Genomic DNA, 13442 nt, shown 5'->3' on the forward strand with positions numbered 1-13442 from the left:
ATATATATATATATATCAGTAAATATTATTTTAACTTTTGTTGGTAAATATGAGTTTTAAAATTCTTTGATTCGTGCAAATGTTTGCTTAGAAATTTTCATGTGTTAGGACATATTACCCTTATCATTGCAAGTGAATAGGAGTTGGGTCAACATGACTCCACCAAGGCCTGATAAATGTGACTGGAGGCCTTCGGGTCCATTTCAGACACAATAAAAAAAAAGCTTGATGTCTAATTTATCATTTACCATATTTTAGGGTCCAACATTCATAAGCCCAAGTCCAAAATCATTGTCTTAGGTTTTTATAGTTTTCTTTTTTAATAACAAACAAGCATATACTAGTTTAGACAAACCTTAATAGGAGCACAATAGGTACCTTTATCATTAAAAAATAAGTGCAATGCATCTTACCTTAGGCAAGATGTATAAGGTGATTGTCATTTACCCTATTATATAATCAATGTTATATATAGAACCTCTAAAGAATAGTTAGGGTTCCTAGCTATTATAAAACTAGGTGACGACTTCTATTTTAAAATTTGCCCCATCAATTTTAAATCAGTTCGTCGAGATGTCCTATATGACATATCTTATAATGAATAAAAAAACCTTTGTGTTAATCACACCATAAAGATTTAAGGAGCAACTAATGGACATAAAGTTTATGCCATAGACCACATGACCCATATCACATAACTCAATATGAGGTACTAGCATAAAACCATAATGGATTATAAAAGTTTACTAGGATATCTAAAGCCTCAATAAAGCTTGAATCCATTTCGGTCTGAGTGTATTTGGCCTAAAGCTTCACTAGAATTGGGATTGTTAGTTTAGTTCCCTAGAAGTCATGATAGCCCATTAAGCTCAGAACACACGCTTTTAAATTGGACATGGAGTGTCCATAAAGCCCAACAAGACAACACTAATAGGTAAAATGCTTATTATGATCTTATCTATACTCAACCAAGGATTAGAAAATGCATCTAAAAAGTAATTAACGCACCCAAATGCATTATGCCTAGAAAAATCTAGTCTACTTGCCTAATAATCTTTGGGACAAAACATATATACTTTAAATAAATGCATGCATCTTGCCCATATCTCCTAAAGATTGGTTCTATTATCATCATCAATAGTACACAACCCATAAAACCTAGAAAGAAAACAACTTTATAAAGGCTCGTTGTCACTCTAGGTCTTTTTCTCCAAATAGTCAAAAACTACAAGTGACAAGCATATTGACCACCATACCTTTTGCATACACACACTCACATAGTTTCAAGGCTATATAAACAACTTTAAACCCAAAAATAAGTCATCTTTTCCTAAACAATTATCTTTTTAAAAACTTCTTCTTCATAAACAAATTATATATTTTTTAAACTCTATAAACACACATAACACAATCTTTTAAACCTTTTTTCCTTCATCATCAGTTTTAACTTAAGTATTAATGAGTCTTTTAAACTCAATGAGAGACTTGTTTGTAATGTTATTAAAGTTCAGTGTTTTCATCCTTCTAGTCCATATTCTAGCTTTGAGAAGAACTTAATATTTATGAGGTTTTCTACAAAACCTTGTAAAAAAACAATGTATTTTTTTAATAAAAGAGCACACTTTTCATAAGAACAACGCCACCCTTTCAATTTTAAAGTTTCTAATTTGGTATATAAAAAACAATTAGAAATAATTTAGTTATTTTGATCTATATATAGATAAAATAAATGTTAATGTTCAATTATTTTTCTTTTTATAATCAAGTACTTAACCAAGTTATTGAAATAATCAAATCATCCAGCTGGTACTACAAGCTTCTTCCAAGAAAATAAAAGGTTCTATGATTTGTGTTGCTATTGTGTTGCTAAGAATACTAAAAAACTCATTAATATTCCTATAGGGTGTCTAGAATCAATCGCATCTTCATAATATAGAATTTATGGACTAACTAAATTTTGTTTTAATATTTCTTACCATAATTGGGTAAAACATCTTTTTCAAATACATCTGGAAAAAAAACTCTACTTATTACAAATTATCTTTCCTTTTTTATAAAATATTTTACAAATTATCTAGAATTACTTTTGAAAAATGGCACTATTAAGATAAAGTTTTAAGGGAATGACACCATTTAAAAAAGTATTGGGGAAATGAGATATTTTAACATAATCGTTATTCTGAATCATGATTTTAAACATAAATGTTATTCTAAATTGCAATTTTAAACTAAAACACGATTTAGAATCATGGTTTGAATAATGACCGCGATTCAGAATAGTAGTTACATAATACAATCGTAATTTTGAGTTGCAGTTATGATGAGTATTTAATCACACATTTGTTCTCCATGGTCATTGCTCCTTCAAAAGAAGAAATCCCTTAAAAACTATAAAACCACCACAACAACATCCTTTAATCATCGAAAATAGCCTTCAATCCCTCATTAAAACACCAGAATGATATTCTCCTTGTCTCTACGAGTCTTTCTACCATTTTTTTTGTTGCAAACCGTTGACCCAATATTGATGGACAACCTCCTCGTTGTGATAATCAGTGGAACTGCCACCTAGTCATAAGAAAATCAAGGTAAAATAGTTATATTGTCTCTTATTCATTATTGAATTGAGAAATTCTGAGTTTTGATTTGTGATGTGTTTGATATTTAGATATTTTTTGATGTTGAGATAATTTAGGCTTTTGAGTTATGTAATTATGTGTGTTTTTATGCAATTGATGTTATTTATGGAATCGATTAAATTTGAATCAGAGAAACTAGGGTTTAAATTGATTTTTGGGTTATTTACTGTCTTTGATAATATTGTTTGAACTGAAGAACTGAAATAAATCTTGGTTTAATTGATGCAATTAGGTAGTTTTTCAATCAATTGATGTTATTAATAAAGTTATGGTCAAAATCATAGCACTTAGAGTTTGTGTTGGATTGTTTCAATTGAGAACATTTAGGTTTTGATTGATGTAATTATATATGTTTTCTTTAATATTATTAAGGTCAAAGTAATAGCAATTAGAGTTCGCGTTGAATTGTGAGATAAATTATTTTTTATGAGATGAATATTTTTATTTTACAAAATATGTCTTCCAATTTTTTTTATGTTGCGTTGTTATAGTAATACTATTATTCATGATATGAATAATAGCATCACTTATATTGACGGAAGGACTATATTCTTAAATGCTACTAGAGACATGTCATTTGAAGATACCAAACAAGTTATATATGAAAGACTTGAGTTGAATTATAATGATGTTTAAATAGATATGACTTAGAGTTGTCTTGTTAGGAAACATGAATATTTTTCTATACTGATTGCATGTGATGTGAATTTTAGAAATATGATGAAATTATTTGTTCAAAATGGAACAAATATAATAAAGTTGTATGTGAGTAGTTGACTTATACTTAAAAGCTCATATAATATAGAGCATTAAGATACTATTGTATATATACCCATATTTGCTTAGCCACTTAGACAATCATCATATTCAGTTAATGCTGGTACATCTAGAATATTGGAAGATAAAGTTATGGGGATTTATGATGAAAATAGGATTAAAATTGTATATTGTGATCAACGTAGGTATGACTCTTCCAAACATAGTGATAATGAAGATAAGGGTGTCATGGGTTTAATTGAAATATCGAATAATAATAATGATGAGATAATGAGGCCTCCTATTCCAGAATTTGATCATGATACTGGATTTGATGACATGATTTATAATGATTGATCTATTTATCGTTGAAATTCTGCTGGTAGTGTTGATATGATAGTTGGACAAACTTTTAGAACTAAAGATGATTTAGTAGGTGTTATTAAGCAATGACACATTACACATTCAATTCTCTTTTATTTCACCCATGATTGGCTTCAAGAAGAAGAAGAAGAAGAAGAAGAAGAATAACCAGAATAATGTCGTTTTGGTAAAGTTTATTTTAGTTTTTTTTATGATTTCTCTCAATTACATCCCTGATTGACTTCAAACTTTCAATTTGTTCAATTTTGCCCTTGAAGAACTTTAATTTCAATGCCTTTTTCATTTTGGTCATTGGTCTTGGATTTATACATTTTGACCTTCAATTGACCATTAAACTTTCAATTCTCTTTAATTTCACCCCTGATTTCATTTAATTTTATCCCCAGAGTTCGGCGCCTTTTTTAAAATGATCATTGGCTGTGAATTTCTTCAATTTAGCCTTTAACTTACCCAAAAACTTTAATTTTCTTGTGATTTTACCCTTAATTTGAACCAATTAACTTTGTAAAAATTAAATTTGGTCTATGAAAAATTCCAATCTTCTCAATTAAACCCAAATTGGGCTCTCAAACTTAATTTCTCACAATTAAGCCCCTAATAAAATTAATTTGACCCATTTAAAGTATAATTAAGTCTTTACACCTAATTAAATCCTTTAATTGGACCTAAATTAATTCTTAAACATAATTAAATCCTTAATTTGGCTCATGATTAAATCAAATTGGCCTATTAAAAATTTAATTATATCCTTAGGTTTAAGTTTTTAAGCAGATTCATCCAATAATCATTTAATTTGACCTTTAATATGCATTGTTTCTCTAGTTTTAGGTAAAAAGAGGTACAATTAGGCTCTAAAATTGCATCTTAATTTTTTTCTATATTTGAAATCCTCTCAGGTTGTTTTTGCAAAAATGTCAGTCTTTTTGAGAATTTATTATATAATTTTTTTTATTTTTATTTTGGAAAGAAAAAAAAGTGAATTTAAAGAATAACCCAGAGATGAATTATGACAACTATAATTCCCAATAATGATTATAAAAAAATATTTTATTTTTTCAATATTTTTCAATCTTATATTATATCCTCAATCTTTTATCAAATTGTGTTAATTCGGTAAAAGAAGGCCATTATCTAAACCCAAACTAGAAGGCTAGTCATATACAAGTCCACTGCTACACCTGGAATTGTAGGACTGGTCCAATACACGCACCCCTTTGTATTTTTGTACTCTCTTAAATACTACAAATTCCGTATATATACAATTTCCTTTTGTATTATTGACTTGGATTTTTAGAGGATTGGAAGTTAATAGAGAACGTCATGCATGTAACCTAAAGTGATGTAATTATAATTCGTAAGAATGTGATTGGAGTTCAATTCCAAGTGGAAGTGCCTTGCGAACTTCCTCTGCCTTCTGGAAGTTTCTGACAAGTTGCATACAATAACGTAGGTAAAGATCTTGTCTCCAATACAATGATCTTGTCCGATCACGCAGACATTTCAAATTTTCTTTTTATTCAACAGCTGAAATTTGAAATCAGAGTTCCAATACAATGATCTGAAAGTTGCATACAATAAGGATTTTCCATGCACTTGCACCTACTACATTTCCCATGTATTGTGACTTTGACTTTCACTCTTTGCTTTAACGAGCATTGTCTACTTTTCATGCTATTATTTATATTTTTTAAATTATTTTGATGTATTAATAGTAAAAATAAAAATAAAAAATAATATTTTAATATATTTTAAAATAAAAAAAATACTATAATATCAAACAAATTTTAAATTCTTTTTGAGATTCAACTCTATTTTTAAAAAGGGTTATGCTTGCAAAACTCTTTTTCTTTCGCATTTTCAACTCCAACATCAACTCCACATCACCTTAGAACTCTTGGGTGTGTTTTGAAATGCGGTGTAAATTATATATTTTTTTATTTTAAATTTGTTTTTGTTAAAAATAAAATTTGTTTTATGTTTTCAGATCATTTTGATGTGCTAATGTCAAAAATAATTTTTTTTAATGAAATTTTTTTATTTTGATGCATTTCTAAGTAAAAAACACTTTCAGCTATCATTATTACCACAATCCCAAACACATCCTTATTAGATAGTCAAGACTTAATTCTAGGCTACTAGTAGTCCATATGTGCAATGCATTACTTTAGACATCAGACTAAATTAGATCAAATTATTAAGTGTGTATTTGATATCGAGGTGTAAAATATTTTTTTTTAACAAATCAAAATATTTTTTTAATTTTAATTTTATTTTTGATACAAACACATCAAAATCATAAAAAAAACACCGAAAAGGACATTAATTTAATTTTTTTTAAGGCAAACACATCTTTCAAAAAACATCTAAACATAAAAATTACCATGGTTTTAAATAGCTACCCTTATATCTGTTTGAGTTGTAGTTTCTTTTCCATCCATTAAAATCAATTCCCATCACATTCAAACTCGTATATTCATAAATAATAATAAAAAAATCTCTCGAACTTCCCTTAAATTCCAACTTAAGATGATCATGTAGGAGACAAACACCCCATCTAAGCCAACATTTCTATAATTGAGGTTGTGATAATAGAGCTAATTAAAAATTAGAGAATATGCTCAAACCTAAAAGATTCTTGTGATCTTACATAAACCCTTCTTGAGTTGTCCTCTATGTATCTTAATTATACTATTAATCTCTTTAAATCAATTAATTTTTAATTTGATTCACATTTTACTCTCCCAAATAATGCATTTTCCCCATGTAAGTGTTCTAAAATCTCCTATATCTACTCCTAAGAATTATTAATAGATTTGGTGGAATGTGGAGCAAACTATAGTTTTTTTGGTTGAAAAACATTTGGACCGTTTTTCAATTTGTACGTGTCATTGCGCAGATATACATAGTTAATAACCTTAAATATTTTAAAATTAACTAGCCTTAATTATTTCATTTTAAATATATTAAATCTCAGCTTGTATGGGTCTTAATTAAATTATTAATAATCTTATTTACTAAACAAACGCTATGTAATGTTTTGATTATTGTTTTTTTACTTGTATTTATTATAATATTTATGTGTTTTCAAAAGAAATAATTAAGCAATTCATTAATTTAAATTATATTTTTAATAGTAATTTTAATATAATTAATGTTGATAACAAAACGACATAACAGTTTATTATTAAAAAACATAGTATACATAATCTCATGTTACATTAGTCAAACAAATTGTAAATTATTTTTTTGTCGCAGCTAAGCAAACCCAGTTCATCCTCAAACACTTAGAATCTCCTTTATAATTAAAAAAAGAGGGTTTTGGAAGTGTAATTGTAATTTTTTTTAAAATATATTTTTTCTGAAAAACATTAAAATAATATATTTTTTTATTTTTTAAAAATTATTTTTAATATCAGCACATCAAAATAATCTGAAAATATTAAAAATAATAATAATTTAAAGCAGATAAAACAATAAAAAATCTTTAACTTTTTTAAAAATATTTTTTAAATATAAAAACAAATCAGACCAAAATCCAAACCGACCATCTTTCTAGCTTAGAATTTTAAGCTGAAATAACCTACTCGGTACCTTGTGAGTTGTGAACGCGCTTCTCGATCCTCACCCATCAAGCTGACCCATCACCGAGGCTGACTCGTAGTCATTGGGGTGTATGCGGAAAATCCCCATACTGCCAAAACTCCTATGGACCACCCATGGAATCTCTCCAAAAAGCTGAATTGAGGAAGCCAGCTGTGCCAAGTGGAGAAGAACCTCCTCTAGTGCCAGTCCAGTTATGCCAATGGCTCATAATTAGACATTACCCCAATAATAGTTAAGGCATGCACCCCCACAAGCTATTTCAAGACTAAATGTTAGGTGGATAGTTTGCTTTTGATCGGACACCATAGACGGACTTTGTCTGTGCTGGGGATTCTCTGGTCCTAGAAAAGGAAAATGGCAGCACAAATAGTGCAGGGCCGAAGCTTTTTTATATTTGTTGTAGTGATTGCTGGACTGGTTCACAATTAGTGCAGCTAAGCTGTGTTTGAAGCAGTCTTGAGCTTGCAAATTCTACCATCTCTCTGCAGGAGAATGCAGTAATCATATTCGTGTGGGAAACATAACTATGTTGCAATTCACAGAGAAGAAGAAGCAAAAATCTGGAGCCAATGATAATTAAATATTGATTATGCTTCCAAATACAAATATATATTCACAAAATGACAAGTCTAAGCACTCCATCAAACAACATCAGAATGCTTTTTACAAACCAGCATTATCTACTACTATATGTATATTATGTTCTCCAAATATGGCCGCAGTTGATGGTATGCTGCCGCTGAAAAGGGAAATTACTAGAGAAAAACTTTTTCGTTTTTGTCAGAACTGTAATCAGGAGACCTGTAAGCACAAGAATCAGCATCGACGAGCATCTTCACTACCTCTCTCATGGTAGGGCGCAGATTCGGAAGCTTGGTCGTGCAAAGGACACCAATCTTCAAGACTTTGATCATTTCTTCTTGGGCAGATCCGGATGCCACTTCTTCGTCGAGAACCTTGAGGAGGTTTTCACGGTCGTTGAGATGAGATAAAACCCAGTAGGCAATATCTTTTCCTTCTCCATATGCCTCCTCGATGGGCCTTTTACCAGTGACTAACTCTAATAGCACAACACCAAAACTATATACATCACTCTTTTCAGTGACTTTAAGACTGTATGCCATCTCTGCATTAAGATATCAGTGTATGAATTAGAACAGTTCATTTCATCATAGGTAAGAGAAATGTGAAATTTCTTAGGAATGCAGTTTCCAAAAGCAGAATTGAGCATCGTAAAATTGTGAAAACTTCAATGTTAAATAAGTATGCAAATCTAGAAGGCAGAACAGAATAGCAGCTTCACAAAATTTCATAGAAGCACACAGGCATGATCAGCATAGAGTAGAAAAGGTATGATATCAAGCAAGTCTTGCAGAATAATAAGTTTCAAACTCACCTGGAGCAATATAACCATGAGTGCCAGTAAATGAGCTATTATCACACCCCTTAAGGGACATTTCTGCAAGCTTTGCAACCCCAAAATCAGCAATTTTTGGCTCATTATCTTCATCAAGTAAAATGTTGCTTGACTTTATATCTCTATGAAGAATAGGTGGGGAGCAATCATGGTGCAGATATGCAATTCCTTTAGCAGCTCCCAAAGCAATCTTATATCTCTGATTCCAATCCAATTCAGGCTGCCCATCTTTGATCCGTGTGTGAAGTGCTTGAAACAAGTTACCATTAGGCATGTACTCGAAAACCAGAAAACTTGATTCTCCTTTGAGTAAACTAGCATAAAGCTTCAGGATATTCCTATGCCTGATCTTCCCCAAAATCTCCATTTCGGCTTCTAGGAACTTCAGACCATCTCCCTTCCACAGTTGCTTTACAGCTACTGCACCACGGTTTTTCTTCAAATCCAAGCGATACACTTTTCCTGTGCCACCACAGCCAATCAAATTGTCTTCTTCCAGATCACATATTTCATCTGCATCAATATCCAATTGGTGGAAAGATGAAATTTGCCATTTCGGGTCTCCTTCCTTCTTCCCTTCCAAGTCGTTTTTCATCTCAGCTTGACCATGCTTGAAGTTCCGGTAGCTCAAAAGTAGCATACCAGTTAAAACAAAAACCAGCACACATGCTATTATTGAGAACAAGACCAGCTTATCTCCAAACTTCCTTTCTTGATCTTGTCTTCCCAAGCAAACCTTTATCCCTGAATTTATAATGGTTTTGGAATTTTCATCAACACAAAGTTCCTTGTTACCAATAAATGCTCTGTCTCCACCCATTGTCAAAAGAACTGAGGGAACTCTTCCTGACAACTGGTTTTCAGACAAATCAATGGAACTTAGCTTCAACTTTTCTAAACCTTCCGGGATCAAACCAGTTATCTTGTTTCGTGAAAGATTCAGAGAGTTTAAAGAGCTCATCAATGTAATAGTACTTGGGATACGACCACTTAAAGAATTTGAAGCAATATTCAAGTCGACAACTCTGGCACAATCCCCCAGTTCTGATGGTATGGATCCTGTCAATGAATTCTCTTCCAAATGCAATGATGATAACTGCTGCAAAGAACCAATATCAGAAGGTATTACACCAGAGAAGTTATTATTATTCAAGTACAACTTCTCTAGATTCATTAGCTTGCCAAGTTCAGATGGGAGCTGACCCGAAAACCTATTGTTTTGCAAAATCAACTGATTCAAGCTGGTAGACAACCTAATTTGAGGAGATACTTCACCAGTGAAGTCGTTATCGCTGAAATCAATTATACTGGCAAGTGGCATTGCCCAAACCCCCTCCGGAATCTTCCCTGTCAACTGATTCTTATTGACCCTGAACCTCCACAAAGTTTTGCACTCAGCATACGAATCCGGTAACACTCCAGAAAAACGGTTTCCCAGGGCAAGCAAGTACTGTAACTGCTTGCTTTCGCACAAGAACCTGGGAAAACTACCTGAAAATTGATTTTCAGATATATCAATACTGTTTAATGGTGAGAACCGGCCGAAATTGGTTGGGAACTCTCCTGAAAAATTGTTTTGGTAGATTGAGAAGCCATTAAGATAGCGCATCTCTCCAAAACCAGCAGGGATTTCTCCTGAAAAGTTGTTTTGATGACCCTGAAAAACCGTCAAACTCTTCAAGCTACCAATTCCCTCAGGCAGCTTCCCATATAACTGATTAGAAGAAACATCAAATTCCTGGAGAAGTGTGAGATTGGCAAGCTCTGGTGGGATTTCCCCAGTCAAATTATTATAAAAGAGCTCAATTTTAGTAAGCTTTCGCAACTTGGATATTGATTTTGGGAACTGCCCAGAGATCTTGTTCCGAGAGATATCCAATGTCTGCAAATTCTCCAGTTCGAATATGGATTCTGGAATCTCTCCTCTCAAATGGGAATTTGCCAGAAAGAGCCAAGTCAAGTTCTTCAGGTTTCCAATACTCTCAGGGATTTCACCAACATGATATTCATTTGTCCCTAAACCAAGCGCAAGTAGTCCACTTAAATTGCCAATCCAGGATGGGAATCTACCAGAAAAGTAGTTCTCTGACAAATCAAGAATCTCCAAGTTTCTCAACGAAGAGAGATCTGGTATGACTCCCACCATTTTATTCCCAGTGAGATTCAGTACTCTGAGCTTGCTACAGTTAATGACTCCATCTGGAAGCTTCCCGGAAATAGCATTTGAGGGCAACCATAGGGACATCAGGCTTTCAAGGGCAGAAATGGATGGTGAAATCACGCCCGAGAGAGACTGATTATCAAATGAGATTGCAGTCACTTTCCCAGATAGAGGATCACAAGTAATCCCTGAGAATTCACATGGAGATTCTGATTCTTTCCATGACTTTAAAACATTCAAAGGGTCTTTCAGCTGGCTTTTGAAATCAAGCAAGGCTTGAGTCTCAACATCCAAAGACAAAGAAGGTGGGAAACTTGAGAGGGAAAGAAGGCAAATGACAGTTATAATGAATTGGAGGGAAAGAACTGAGGTTTTGGCCATTGTCGAAAAAGAATTGGTGTAAAATGGTCATTCAACAATAACTAGAATCATGTGGACCTAAAACCCTTCAATTATTGCATATGCCCATCGCTAACTTCCTGGAAACAGCTGAAGATAAAACATCCACTAATCATTACTATATTATATACATTTGCAAATTGCAAAAATCTTATATGATGGACTGTAAATGCCAACACAGATTATCATATAAGCATTCATGATAATAAAGCATTTAATATAGTTTATGTTGAGAAGCATCTAAGCTAAAGAGAGAGATCAGCAAAGGTGAGGTTAGAATGTCAATATTTGTCTTTAGCTGTGGATTATTATTCTAGGAACGAAAAAGAGAGTATCCTTTGAAGTCACTCATTGTTGTCTTTTCTGAGTAATGGGGTATGATTTGCTTAGCAAGTAAAGAAAATGATTAAAAAGTAATAATTTTCTGATAAAGATAATAATTAATTTAATTATAAATAGTTCTTGGACTAATCATAAGACAAAATCCAAAATCACTTTGAACAGAAAGTAACTTCTCTAGTAGGCATATCTCATAAAGTTCAGATCCTAATTCCTAACCCAACTTCCATATGTCCCTCATACTCTTTTATTAGACTATTTTAATGGATCATAACAGCATAATTAACACCATCAAGATTCAAGAAAATAACATCACAAAGGAAAAACATTTAAAATTCTGGGAAAGAAAGACTAAAGTTAGAGAAACAAAGGTGTCTGCTTTACCTGGAGTTAATGGAGAAAAGTGTGAGAATCTGAAGCTGTATTTGTTCATTTCCATGTCTCTCTGTTCTGGAACATAAAAATGGCAGGAACATTTCAATATTTGTTTATCCTTCTCAATGAATCAAAAGCAAAAAGAAAAAGATGATATGCAAAATCTATACAGCAAAAGCAACAAATTACCAAGAGTGGAAATCTCGTGACCACAAAAAGACAGGTTCTTGAGACAGAAATTGCTGGAGAAAATTGAAACGTTTCTGTAACTTGTGGGGATTGGAAAACAAGTTCTGTTCTGTTCTCTCTCGTTAAAGAACAAAACAAGAAGTGGAGGAATTCGATTCTAAAGAGCAAGTAATAATATTAAGAAGAAAAGAGGAGCTTGGTTCTTGGCAGCCAAGAAAGTTTACTCCAAACAGAATCAAATGGTAGAACTCCCCGAGAAAATTAATCACTATCTTGGAAACTATAAATGAGAGAAAGAATGAATAACTCAACTGTGCATCCCAAGAAGAGATGGTTTTGGTTTCCAAGAGTTACTGTACAAGTATTGTATATCGAAATTGAACAACAAAACAACGGCACCAAAGCTGGTGCTGGTGCAGGAAGTGGGTAGCGGTAGTTTTCTCGAGAAAAGTAAGTGGTTGGCAACAATATTTAAGACAGAAAAATTCCCAAGAAGGTAAGAGAGCAGCTTTACATATAACCAAGACCATTAATGAGAAGAGAGTGTGATTAGAAGAGGAAGATGAGGAGAGGAAGGAAGTGGAGGGGAAGCATTAGTGGAGATGATGATGAGCAGAGAGGAACCATGTTTTGAAGTAGAAGTGTTGGCGTTTAGTCAGCTTGTTAAGTGGGAGGGGAGAGTTACATCACCATAGAAGGCAGAGGTAGTGTATTTTGTTTCGATTTGCATTAATTATTTTGTGTCCTAAGATTTGGACTTGTGTGGATAGACAGGATCAGATATGTGAAGTTGCAGTGTTATTTTAAGTCTTTGTTTGGATGGAGGGAAATTAGAGTGGTGAGAAAAGGGTCAGAAGCAAAAACAGGAAAATACTGTAGCACAAAACAGCACTTTCTCTATTTTCCGTCCGAAACAACACCTATTGAGAGATTTATTGACTGTAATTATGTAGATTTTACTAGTTTATTTCTTGGTGCTATCATTGGAGCTAAAAAGTTTTGCCATGTAAAAAAATAAAATCTGGACGGTAAAAATTTCTGGTATTTTTATTAAATTCTGTACAACTATTCAAATTTAAAAATTCATTATCTGGCTATTTGTTTAGCTCAGATTTTAATTACATCAAGTAGAAAGTGCTCCGATATGATCTTGTTAACTGGATTTGACAAAATAAAAAGA

The 13442-nt window shown here is 32.3% G+C and overlaps 1 protein-coding gene across 4 annotated transcripts; it reads right to left on the bottom strand.

Annotated features, from left to right (window-relative positions):
* Positions 1 to 7943: 7943 nt before the first annotated feature.
* On the bottom strand, positions 7944 to 13017 carry LOC7455276 (receptor protein-tyrosine kinase CEPR2). Of its 4 annotated transcripts, none has more exons than XM_024591373.2 (4): positions 12575 to 13017; positions 12083 to 12148; positions 8779 to 11439; positions 7944 to 8508 (listed from the first exon to the last, which is right to left on the bottom strand). In XM_024591373.2, the coding sequence occupies exons 3-4, from the start codon at positions 11339 to 11341 to the stop codon at positions 8138 to 8140; spliced, it is 2934 nt and encodes a 977-aa protein (XP_024447141.1). In that variant the 5' UTR covers positions 11342 to 11439; positions 12083 to 12148; positions 12575 to 13017; the 3' UTR covers positions 7944 to 8137. The 4 variants fall into 4 exon arrangements, with proteins under 4 accessions (XP_024447141.1, XP_024447140.1, XP_006371455.1 ...); XM_024591372.2 differs by having other exon boundaries at positions 8779 to 11449; XM_006371393.3 differs by having other exon boundaries at positions 12263 to 13017.
* Positions 13018 to 13442: the final 425 nt, after the last annotated feature.

Source organism: Populus trichocarpa, chromosome 19 (genome assembly GCF_000002775.5).
Source record: "Populus trichocarpa isolate Nisqually-1 chromosome 19, P.trichocarpa_v4.1, whole genome shotgun sequence".
In the NCBI taxonomy this organism is placed as follows: Eukaryota; Viridiplantae; Streptophyta; class Magnoliopsida; order Malpighiales; family Salicaceae; genus Populus; species Populus trichocarpa.

Coding starts and splice junctions, on each gene's coding strand:
- LOC7455276 (XM_024591373.2), bottom strand. CDS start 11,341: ATGGCCAAAACCTCAGTTCTTTCCCTCCAATTCATTATAACTGTCATT. Junction 8,509..8,778: donor TCATGGTTATATTGCTCCAG/GTGAGTTTGAAA, acceptor ATCTTAATGCAG/AGATGGCATACAGTCTTAAA.